A 12,772-nucleotide genomic window follows, 5' to 3' on the forward strand; every position below is an offset into this window, starting at 1 on the left:
GCTCCCAGCAGCAGTGCTCTCCAGCTGGTCCCAGCCCCTCTGGTCAGCCTGGGAAAGGCAAGCCCAGCAGCAGGACACAAGCAGGCTCTTGCTAAACCCAGCTCTGCTGAGATGTGCCTGTGCCTCAAAACAGCTCTGCCCTGTTCCACAGCTCCCTGTGAGCCTGGGGAATCACTAAAGGCAGCAGAGGCAACCAAGATGTTTCCTAACTGATTTTGAATCCTTTTGTCACGGCAGTGCAACACACAAACAGGAACTGTATCAACAGGATTGTTTATTAAATTCAGGTCTGGTTGCAATGGTGCAACCCCATTGAGATGCTTTGGTGTAGAAAAATGGAACAAAACCAGTGGATTTTCTCACACGTTGCTGAGTATTGTTTCTTGCCTGCTTTGCTTTTATTCAGATTGCATATTGGCAGGGCCCTGATGAATTATGGTAAGGGCTCTAGATATGCACCAATACATCAGAAATTCAAGAAACCTTGTCATTTCAAAAATCTCCCCCAAAACCTAATACACTTGGAAGAGGATTAAGTTGAGAAGGTTCAAATGTTCACATTTAACAATCACAGAAACCTTTTCCTGATGGAAAGAGAGCTGTATGTGTAGTTTGCTGGAGACCCTGACTTTGAAGAGTGGCTGTGACTTAGTAGCAGAGGTCACATGAGCTCTGTCTTTGACCCAGAAATGTGCAGTTTCCAGTGTCCTGCTCTGCCCTTAAAATGGGGCTCAGACCCTGATAACACCTGTGTGTGATCCTCAGGGGCAACCTGCAGGCAAGAAACAATACTCAGCAACGTGTTCTCAGGATTTTTCAACTATAATTGGTGGAAGTTGATCTTTGTGAAAACAGTACTAGCTTCATGTATTTAACAGGGAATACACATCAAGCAAAGAAATACCAGCTGGAGGGCTGCTGGTGCAGGGTTATGGTTATGGGAACAGGCTGATGATAGAAACTGCTTTGTTGGTTTCTCTTTAACAGACATAAGCAAAGAGAAACTTTGAAAGTAAAGGTTTGACAAGAGCTGACCCTGAAGCTGTCTCTTGAAACTGTGGTTAGGGAAAATGCCTCTGTTGCCACCACAAGCAGAAACCAGAGGAAGTGAGAGCATCCTGGAAGATGCCAGCAGCTTTCTTCCCAGGTTTTGTTCAAGCCTCCATGCACAGCTCCAGTGTTAATTCACCTTCTTGCCTAAATTTCATGTTTCCTAACTTCCATTAAAGAACAACCCAGCCTTCAGAAACAAATCCAAGGACTACCACACTTTGTAGAAAGGATTACAGCAACCAGTTACAACCAAAAGAAAAAGAAATTACATTTTTATTGTTATGATAAAGAGAAGGACAGAGGTGAAAAGTCATAGCTGCTTTGCTTTGTTCCTTAGAGACGGGGAACTGTGCGAATCTGGCTTTAATAACAGCAACTTCCCAATGGCCCTTCATCTCCCAGCTTCAGGAGTTTCTTAACTAGCTAAAGGATACTTTCTTGCTAAGGGCTTTTGGCTCACTCCAACCTAGAGCTTTGTGACAAAACTGAAGTTATTTAGTGGAAGGGAGAAAGTAGATGCATTAGTGAGTGCATTGGCTCTTGGCTGAGGTTTAGGTTTATTTGAATTTATTATTTCTGATGTAATCAACTGATTGCTTATTGCCCAATTTCCTTCAAATGCGGTCAAGGACTGCAGTCTACAGTCAGTCAATCTATCTGCTCCCACTCTTGGTCCCCCTCTGCTCTGTGCCCAGGTCCCAGCACTCCTCTGTTGTCTGTCATCAAGCCATCGTTTTTTCCCAGCTCAGAGCTGCAGGACATTGTGAAGATCTCACCCACACAGCAGGGTGGGAGTGTGACTGTGTGTGCTCTCTCTTGCTCATAACACTGAGCAGCTCCCTGACTGAACACACCTTTCTCTTCCCAGCCATCACTAACCAGCTATTCTTCTTTCAGCTCAACTTCAACCTGCATTTAACCATTAACTGTGTCTGTCTGTACCTAAAAATTATTTGAAATGGAACATTCAATTATTACAGATCTTAAACACGCAGAACAAGGCTGCTCTTTGATTTCTGTTTCAGAAATGATAAAGCACTCCAGCATCACACTCTCGCTCTCTCCAACAGCAGCTGAGCCACTAAACTGATGACACGTGGATTAAGCAGACAGTCTAAGAAGTCATTGGTAGACAGAGCAGTTTGTGAGGTGCAAGGACTGCAGTCTGAATCTGTTTGATGTGCAGCTGTCTCACAGTCATTACTCATTAGCGATCTCTTCCATTTGCATTGTAATTTTCCAAAATGTTCTCCTTCATTTTCACGGAGAAGATGTCTACTGTCACTTCCAACTGCAACTGCACCCATCACGCTTGTTTTGTGAGACTGTGGTAAAACCTGAATAAGATGAGGCCCAAAAGGTATTTTCTGCAGCTCTTCTGCTTTGTGTGTTGGAGAGTCACATTCCTGGGTCAGTGATGTGCAGCCCTCCGGTTCACAGCCAACTTCCCTTCTCTTCCTCTTGCACGAGGCGTTTGTCCTTTGCTCTGCACCTGTGCTGCTGGAACATGCCTGCCCTGACACACTTGTCTCCTGACACTTGAGGTATGCAGACACTGCTTTATTCAGGTACTCAAGATTGATTTCATGGGATGTTGCCTCAACCTACGAAAACACCCAGAATACACTCAGTTAAAAGGAGACATGTTTCAATTCAGCCTTGCACGATTATCTTCCATGAATTACTTTTGCTACATGAAGGGATGGAATTTAAAGTTCTTTTTCTCAAAGCAGCAGAAAGACTCAGGGGGAGCTAAGCAAAATGTCAGTAATTCTTTGTTATTGCAGTTATAATGGGAGCAGTAGAGGGCTTACCTCCGTGGGATTTAGCCAGAGATCTCCATCACTGGGATTTTCTGCTGATTTTATGGCGCATACCAGCATTCGAGTTATTGCCTCTTCTACACGGGCTTCATGATCTGCATCCTGCCTCAAGAGAACAGAAGGTTTTAGGAGACAGATTAGCTCCTGGGTCTCTGCAGAAACCTGAAAGATCTTAGGAAGAACATAGATGGCCTTAGCTGGAAAGCCACACTCATGTATGTGAAGTCAGTGAAAGGTTTCAGACTTTCTTCCTCTGTACAGCCCCCGCACAGGTGACAGCACAGGCTTTGGTGCTACTGCTCACCTGAATAAGAATTTGCAAAAAATGGTATGCATATATAATCTTTTCCCTTATTAGTGTTTTGTTAATTGAATCTGGTGCTTGAAATTACAATGCAATATTAGCATTTAATTAATGTATGCATTTAAACAGCTCTTTAGGACTAGAAGAGCCATAGAAGTACATAGCACATTTTTATATCTACATATTGTGTCTAATTTAAGTAATTAAAACACACAGGATGTTACAGCAAGGCAGCAGCTATCTAGGGGCTACGTAGGCACAAAAGTGAGTCTTAAGGAAATATAGGAAATATTTTATCACGTAACAGCAGCTGATAAAGAGCTGCACTTTTGAACATTAGCAGAAGGAAAAACATATTTCCTCTTAAAGATCTCCTGCAAAACTAAAAACTGACTTAATAAGAGGGTTTTTGTTTCAGGCCTTCACTCCCTGCATCACCCCCGTGGGCAGCTGGAGACTAGCTAGGTTAGGACAGCAGAACAAAATATTAAAGCATCTTTCTTAGCTTTCTTTCCTATTTGAGTTTCTTGACTATGGAAAGGAAGGGTACATGGAAGGAATGGTAGACTCTCCAAACAGGATGTGTGGCTTGGTTATCTCCATAAGTGCCTAGAAGTGGATACATAAACTTGCTTTAATTGAGATGTTTAGATGTATTAGTTTTGGAGGAAAGATGTAACCTGGTCAACCCATAGCCCTGATCAGTCTAACTGTGGATCCAGGGAACCTGTCAAGCAAACTACACATCTGGCTAGTATGAGTGCTGAAGGCAGCAATTTGTCCTGGAACACTACCAGAATCTGGGATAGAAGCAGGGGGAAGTGCTTGTGGCATTTTGTGGCTTTGGATGCTTGGCTTTTTAATGGCCTCGTATAAAAAGCCACCAAAATACAGAGTTTGGTATCTACATGTGGAAATCATTTAAGGTGCTGCATTCTTGGTATTCATCCTGGCCTGCTGAATAACAGGACTGTACTGATTGCATGACAGTATGTTAGAAAGCAAAGAATACTTTTGGGTAGCTCACATCCAGCTGAAAACAAATTAAATTTCTACTCTAAACTCTTGCCAATGTAATTAATGGTTTCACTGGGACTGTAATTGTTGGTGTGATTCACATCTGTCAATATGAAAGCAGCTGGTAACAGCTGCAAGCAGGAACTGCTTGGTTGGGTAATGGAAATGTTCTCAGAAATGCCTTTTAGAATCCATGTCAGAATTTATTTTTATAGATGGATTGCCCAACACCCAACAAACAGTGCTGCATCATCAGCTGTAAGGATAATTTCTGAAAGGAAGTTTCACCTGGGCTGCAACAGCCACGTTTGCTAACCAGTTTAGCTCCACTGTTTTTTGGCTTTTTTTTTCCTTGCAACACATAGGAACAGCTAGAAATGCCATACTCAGGCCCCACAACAGCACCTGGGAGCTACCAGCCAAGCTGATCCCATCACAACCTGCTTCTCCAGAGGGGGACAACGTGTGAGGCACAGCTTGGGGTACAAGTGTGGGTGGTGACATCAGGGTCTTCCCAAGCCCAGGGCACACAGCCAGCTCCTCTGAATTACCTCAAAGGCTTGAATTCAAGGCAGGCTGAAATGGCTGCTCTACAATATAGCTGCTGCTTTCTCTGGCACTGGAAGCAGCCTGACTGCACTTAGGGCTATGTAAGAGCCTGGTTTGGGCTGTGGGCCTGCTGTCCTTGCTAAATACATAAGTTTCATCTGGAAAATTTCTTCATGAGGGAAACACCCAAGTGAATTTCTCTGTCTGCAAAGGCTTGGTTTGATGTTGGGATGAGAAATGCATGGTGTGGTCTTGGAACAGCATGTGTTCTTTCCCCTGCAGATTTCCAGTCTAATATAGGTTTTAGAAGTAAGAAAAAAATAAAAAGGCAATGAGTATTTTAGCTTTCACAGGCCATTTCAAAAGGTCTTTTTTTTAATATTAAGCTAGGATTAATAATAAAGTAATGTAAACCAGAAAACTTTCTGGAGTATTCAGATGACCTAGTGGAAGATGTCTCTGCTCATTGCAGGGGGATTGGACTAGACAACCTTTAAAGGTCCCTTCCAAGACAAACTATTCCATGATTCTATGACATTCCTGGAACCATCCCACATATACTGGTTAACACGAGCAAGCATAAGCCCGGGGAAAACAAAATTAATTAAATACTTGAGAAAATCCAACTTCAGGCAAATCAAAACTATCACACAGGAATGAAAATTCAAAAATCCTCTTCCCCTCCCTTCCAATCACATTAATCTGATTCAAATTCTAATTTAGCTTTGCACATAAGCATGTCCTTGAGGTGAAATTGCTGGTTTTTTGTTCTATATTCAGCACAAAGCTAGCCAGCCCTTAAGAAACTGGACATGGAAAGTTTAGCTTGTGTTTAATTGTTTACCTGATTGAAGTAAACTTGAAAGAGGATTTCTGTTGAACTGGGGCTTCAGAGCTGGAACCTTGAAAGGTTCTTCAGAAAAAAAATGTATCTGTAAGGGCTCTTCCCTCCCCAGCCTCTGAACACAACACACCTAACAGGACTGAACCTGGCAGGCAAGGGACAGAAATCCCTTGGAAGTGCTACAGTCCCATGACATTAAAAGGAAAATACCAGTTCAATCCAAGAGTTTATGCTGACAGTGACAGGATCAATTGATTCCACGTAGTGCCACCAGTGCCTTGGAACGAGCAGGACCTGGAATTTGAGACATTACATTAGGGTACAAGCAGAAGCCTGAATGAAGATACAAGGTATTTTAATTTAGGTGACATGGGGTGCAGAGACAGAACCGAGGCAAGGACACAGGGGTGAAAGGTGATATTTATTTCTCTCTTTTTAGAAGCCTTTTCTCAAGGCTTAAATGCCCACTCTATCAATACAATCACATAAGAAATGGACATGGTCCAGAACTACCTTTCATCCAAACTTGTTCCCACATAGTCCCAAGTAGGACTATAACTGCTGTAGGTAAGCAAAGCCCAGCAGTACAGAGCTGGTGTAGCACTACATCAGGGCTTTAGAGAGAGTCTCAGCCAAGCCGGAATTCTTTTGTAGACACTCCAACTGAGCAGACCTTCCAGTTTCTTTAGAAAGACTGCCAGCTGGTTTCCCCAAAAAGCAGGTATCCTTATGCTTATCTAGGTGACTAGGTGACAATACGTAGCTTTAATTCTGGTAAATAACCACCAGTATTAAATTTGTCACTTTTAGTAGACAGGCTTTTAAAAGAAAATGTCATGGTTTCTGGGACAATCTAGTTTAGATCAGAGCTTTACAACAATATCAGGATGATAGCTGTGACATAAAATTGATTCTAACCCATGGTTTTTATGGTACAAGACATTGATGTTGTTTTGATGATAGAGGACAAGCTTTGCAGATTACTGAACATTAGATTAACATGGAGCTATCAAGAAAAGCATAAAAGATATTTTTTGACAAGTAATAAAAATGGTCAGAGACAGATAAAAATATACACTTCACAATGGGGAAAGTGAAGCAATGATCTGTATCTGAATTGCAGACAATTCTTTCTCTTGGTAGACACAAATTACTTAGAAGAATGTTCTGCTCCCCAGATAGCCCTGTGCTTCATTATATCAAAACACAGCTAATGAAAAAATGTCTGTGGAGGAAACAATGGCACCAGTCCTGCCAATACTTACAGGACACTTGGAACACTCTCATTTTTTGGGCCAGATGACAAAATGTTCTCCACAGGCTTCAATTTAAGTCAAACAAAAAAAGCACTGGCTCTCCAAAGGTCAAAAACATTTGGAAATTGTACTTTAATCCAGTACAGCATCCAGAACAGAAAAGGAAGTCAGTCAGTGCAGGGTCATTATTTTAAAAATATCACTAGTTATTCCTGACATATAAGTGTATGAAACCTTACAGACTGCAGCCAAAATATGTTTTCTATGCTGAACAAGATTCAGAGTTTTGTTTTTATCACCAAAACATCCACTTTAAATGAACAGTGCAGTCGCATTAGCAGCAATGAGTTTATCTGTAAGGAAGCATTTGTCTCTGTTTCACTGACTGCAAAATCACACACACCCCACCCCCACCCCAAATGCTCATCTGCTCTATAGGGGATCTTACACTGAACTCTGCTAAAGAATCTGGGTGCCCTCCAAGTGCCTGGGTGTGATGATGAGCCCTGGAAAACTTTGTTTTACAACAGAAGAAAGCAGAGCTCCTGTAAGTGGCTCTTTACAACAACAGGATCCTCCCTGTGAGACTTGTGTAGGAACAGGGAGCTTCCAGCATGCTGGAGAAGAGGATGAAGACACTGGGGAATTGGGGCACAGTGCAGAGGGACTGTGTAGCAAGGGAACACAAGCAAGAGACAAATTAGGGAAGTGTATAATGTTTCAGTACGAGATGCTGCTTGGAAAACCAAGATGGCAATTAGGTAAGGAACGTGCTGGCTCCACATGACTCACATGCACAATGGAGACAGAATTGCTTTGGAGAGAGGAGGTACAGCCAAGGAGGAAAATGCAATCCCTTCAACTTGTCCTGTGTTTTCAGACCAAAGAGGAGGAACTCGGTCCTTCAGAGATTAATCAGTGTTCCCTTGCCAGCAGGGTAAGGGTAATAACTGCAAAGTTGTGTCTTTCTGCAGCTGGCACTGTTTGCTGAGGCAATTTATAGAAGAGCTACAGAGCTGCAACTCAAATAGGCAAAAGAGGTTCCATAAAGACACTTGCTCTTCTTTTATTTTTGAACAAGCTTTTGGCTTGTTAAAATAAGGATTTATAATGACAAGAAAATTGAAATTATCAAAAAGCAAAAGGACTTAAACTTTAAGGAAGATGAAGAAATGGAAAAAGGTAATTAAAACAAAAAATACAGCTGGCAAGCAAGCAGAACTAACAAAAGACCAAAAAAAAAAACCAACACAAACAAACAAACAAACCAACCACCAAAACCCCACCAACAACCCAGCAAAGAAAGAGGTATGATTCTTCTACATTTACAAACCAGTATTCTTCTAGGTTTTCAAATTAGAAGCAAATACACCCATAACAAAATGAAAACAAACAAAAATCTACCACCACCACCACCTCTAACGATCAATTCCACAATAAAATTAAGCAGACTTCCATATGTTTATGAATATGGGACACAGATTTAGCTACATTCCTACAGGAAATGTGAAAGTAAGCCACAGTGAAATAACACAAACGCAGCAAACATTTTACAGGGAAAATGTAAAGTGCAATAGCAAGACAGAACTACTCCAAGCTAAGAGATAATCTTGTGCTAGCCTGCTTTCTGCAGAACATATCTAACTTTATTAGTGCTGAGAAGATACTGATCTAAACAGCAACCAATCAGATAATTTTAATATTTAGGCTAGTGACAGCCAAATATAGCAAATGAAGTTAAAGTAGGACAGAAATCCCAGAAAAGATAAAATGAAATGCTGTCATGGGAGGAAAGAAACCAAAGGAACAGTTGGGAGAGCAAGTGAAGCAATGCTGAAGACTTGTACAGCACAGAGAACAGAGCAGGTTTAAATTCTCAGTGGACATGATTAACTTGATACAGTGCAAAGGTAGGGCAAAGGTGGAATTGCTTCAAAAAGAGAGCATACCCTGAAGTGAAATATTATACCAAGAAATTTCTGCTCATTAGAAAAAGATATTTAGCTAAATGCACACAAAAGGGAAGCCAGTGTGATGGGAAGATAAAGATGTGGGGCCACGGGTGGACCCAAGGAAATCCCAGAAGTGTTTGCAACCATGGCAATGAAAAATAAAATGAAATAGAAAGAGGCATAGTAAATTCTGTGGGAGCACTGCTGCTCCAGCCTGTGCCCCATCCCCATCCCAGCTGCTGCCTGGCTGTCCTGGGGCTTGGAAGGTGCTTCTCATCCTGCCTCCCTCCTCTCTCCTGGTGCCTTCCCACCTACTGAAACGGAGCTCCAAGGGCCACTGGAGTCAGAAACATGGGCACAGCCCTGAGGAAAAGCACTGTGAAGAGGGAGGGAGCAGGGCTGTATCAGGCCATGTCCATAGTGACCCAGGTGAGAAAATGAGGGAAGCGGTGAAGTAAAGAACTTGCAGCTTTCACCTTTGGTTTGCCTGGCTTTTGGGGCATTCATGGAGTTCTACATATGTGTTGCAGGTTGAGCAGTGTTTTTATCACCAATCCTAGCATAAATTCAGCTTCTTGACTCTTCTGCTGCTTCTGTGATGGAGATGATAGTTCTGGTGTCTTGAGGCTGGGTTGGGCTGTCTGTCTTCTCTCTGGAGTGACTTGGGGCCAGCTCTGCCCCAAGAGGTATGATTCTTCTACATCTTCTACATATGTGAAAATTCTTTATTCCTTCCCCAGAACAGAATTATCAGCCATCTATTATGTATAATGCTGTGGCCAATTCTGAATTCTCTTTTACTAAAATCACTTAAACTCTTCTTTGGTAAATGTAGGTCTTTTTACTATAACCCCTTTTAAAAAAGACTTTTGTGTACTTTGAGGTGGAACATTACACTGCCTTTGAATGACTGCATTTCTTGACAGTAAAATTTTTCTTTGGTATCAATTATATTTTTCTTGGCTATCCAGACTGTCTGTTCTGCTGTTCCCTGCTTGAAGCCCAATCTGAAGTTCTCACACCCTCTCTCTAAAGGCAGCCCACAGGGAAATCGAAATCCCTCCCTGAGTTCATGAAGATTTCTTCCTGCTCAGGGTTGGGTTAGAAGTCAGAGGTTTGCCTGTGCTGTTGGGCGCTCTGGTGCTGAGCAGGAACCCATGGTATGTTAGATTCTGCAGCAGGAGCACAGAAAGAGAAAATCCTGCAGCTAAACACAGGAATTGAGTGACAACTGTATTTGTGGACACACAAATATGCTTCTTTAGACTTTAAGAAAGCAGGTAAGCAGAAGCAGGGGAGAGGAGCTTCTGAGCAGCAGGACATGGTGAGAACCAGCAAGCAGTAATGCTGATCTTTTTCTAAAATCATTATTTCCCATCCAGTGAAAATATTTTTCAAGGCCAGAAGGGGAGCATCCTTCTCAGACTCCATGTGCCTCTCAGACTAGCTCAGTTAGGCCTTTCCTTGCACTTCTGCACTGCAGCTCCTCTGGCTCCAGGCTGCACTGGGGCACAGGGCCAGGACACAGGGCAGGAGAGAGCTGCCTCTAACAGCCCCTGCCTGGGGCAGCATGAGAGGGAATGGGAGTGCTCCTTGGAGCCCAGGGTAGCAGCTGCTTGCTCCCCATTAGGAGGGAAGGTGTGTGGAGCTTTATGTGTCTACTTCAGGTAAGCTCAGATGCATTTTCTAGTCTTTTTACCATTGTCTACTTATGTGGATATGGATTAACAGGGAGATGGATTAAGAACAATTACATTAGTGAGCAGGAAGGAAGCCAAAAGCCAGTAAAAAGTGGGGCAGAGGAAAGAATGATCAATGATTTTCAGGTGGTATTCATCCCTCCTATTTTTAAACATCAAAGGAGTTAAGCATCTATGTGTATAGGCTTCTTCTATAGCCTGTGCTAAAGGACAAGGTGGGGTGAACATTCCTGCAGGACTGGAACTGTGTAATACAGGAAGGATGAATTCCCTTGTTGAGGTGCCAGGTGCCACTGATGACAGATAGGACACCTGTCCTGAAGAGGGTTTAAGCTGAGGTAGATCATACCCTCTCTTAACACTTGTCTAGAAGATACTAGAACAGATATGCTTTGTCCCATTTCTGGTCTTTAAGGGAGTATTTGTGCATTTGAGAAAAGAATCAAGGTGTTCCAAGAAATGTTGCAGAATACAGTCAACCTCTTGCTCCACACTTAGTCCTCAGCCTTGCAACCCTCACATAGGTGACCAGGTACAAATATTTATAAGGAGCCCCTACACTTGTGTGACACAACTTGAGCTTCTAACTTCGAGGATATAGTGGATATAGTCATGTTCTGCTGCAAGCCCTTTAACTACTCAGCCGCCTATTTGAGTAAGCTTGACATCCAAATGTTTTCTTAATTTGCTTGAGAACACATCACTACCATATAGTATAGCATATAGTATAGCCAGAAGTTGTGTTAAGACCTCTGTGGAAATGCAGCTGACAGCCATTGGTTGAATACAGGATGTAACTGTATAAAACTGAAGTCTCAGTCAGCTACCAAAATTCCTAACAGGTTAACCTCTGAACAATACAGGGGAAGGGCACAAAGGATCTAACTGAAGTAAACAGTGTGCATTGGCACAATGTTACATGAAGGAATTCTGCTTTTAGGCAGAAAGGGTGTAGAAAAATGGCTGGTAGCAAACATTGACCAGAAGGTGGCATTAGACACATTACGTTTTTGATATTCAAAGCTGCACTCACCCTACATGCAGCTGCTCTCCTGAATACCTAAGAACACCTTTGTCTTCATTTTTTCAGTCCTTTATTGTTACAATAATCCAAAATGTTCTGCATACCCTCTGGGAATGAGTGGAGATGCTACTTATTATCACAAAATAAAGATGCCTACAAATTCTGCAGTAATTGGGCTAATTCTATTTGAAAACCACTGTTAAGCTCATATCAAGATTGTTATTATTTAGGAATCCTGTCCCTTGTTAATAAAGGGAGTTCTTTTAGGTCATTCCTTTCCTCCCCATCAAATGGAAGCAGCTCCCAGCCACCTGCCCTATAAGCTTCAGGATGAGATGCTGGCAAGCACCACACAGAAGGCACTGATAAAATGGATGAAGGCAATACCTCACTGCTCCATCATTGCTTCTACATTACTTTCCCCCACAAGAAATCCAAACAGGATCTCCTTCATGGCAATGCAGACAAATTGTATTACTGAGCTGGCTCAAGATCTTTATTCCTAGCAAGATTAATTTGTAATTGCTTTAAGCCTAATTAAAATTAAGATCATATTAAAGGTTCACTACCACACTTGATCATTGCAAAGGAGATTATAAATTCAAATAGTATTGGGGATCAGGGATAATGCAGTGCTGAATGGATGTGGCATTTTTATCAATAGTAAAAATTTGTTCTTCGTGCTTTAAAGTACTTGACTGCTGCAAACTTACAAAGTGCTGAATGTGAAACTAATGATTTGCTTTAGGAACGTGAGTGTGAGCTAATGTAGTGCAAACAGTGAAGGTTGATCATAGATTCCTCATTTGTATCTGTACCACTACAGAGCATACACTTCCGGTTGATGAGTATCATCCTCTTGTTGGAAGTTACTATCCTGCCCCACTCTGCCTCCTCAAAATTAACTTAATTAGCAGAAATCCATTCTTTAAACTGTTGAAGGCAGCTCGGTTTGCCACTTGGGGACACAGGAAGACCCGTAGAAGTTGTTGAGCTGGCAGGTCAAAAGAGGTGACAATATCTGGTAGGAGAATGGTGAAAGGGCTCCAGAAGCAGCAACTCCACTGTCGGAGCAATGACCATTGCAAAATTCCTCTGGAAGGGCCTGACAGTTTGAGATGCACAACAGTGAGTTACAAGGACATGCACGGCTGAACAAATGAAAAAGTGTCATTCAGGCTCCAAATACAGACCTTGTTGATTAAATAAAGGACACTATTTACAGCACGAGACTGGGAATCAAAAGTCTT

General features: G+C 42.2%; 1 protein-coding gene across 3 annotated transcripts in view; it reads right to left on the bottom strand.

Annotated features, from left to right (window-relative positions):
* Positions 1-1,308: 1,308 nt before the first annotated feature.
* The window catches only part of HSPBAP1 (HSPB1 associated protein 1), a 37,755-nt gene continuing 26,291 nt past the window's right edge, over positions 1,309-12,772 (bottom strand). For all 3 annotated transcript variants that reach the window (XM_085066951.1, XM_085066948.1, XM_085066950.1), the window contains 3 exons: positions 5,801-5,884; positions 2,868-2,978; positions 1,309-2,657 (listed from right to left, as the gene is read on the bottom strand). In XM_085066951.1, coding sequence (XP_084923077.1) covers positions 2,100-2,657; positions 2,868-2,978; positions 5,801-5,884 — 753 coding nt within the window. In that variant the 3' untranslated portion in view covers positions 1,309-2,099. The remainder of the gene's footprint in view (positions 2,658-2,867; positions 2,979-5,800; positions 5,885-12,772) is intronic.

This window comes from Lichenostomus cassidix, chromosome 7 (assembly GCF_008360975.1).
Source record: "Lichenostomus cassidix isolate B80296 chromosome 7, HeHo_3.0, whole genome shotgun sequence".
Lineage (NCBI taxonomy): Eukaryota > Metazoa > Chordata > Aves > Passeriformes > Meliphagidae > Lichenostomus > Lichenostomus cassidix.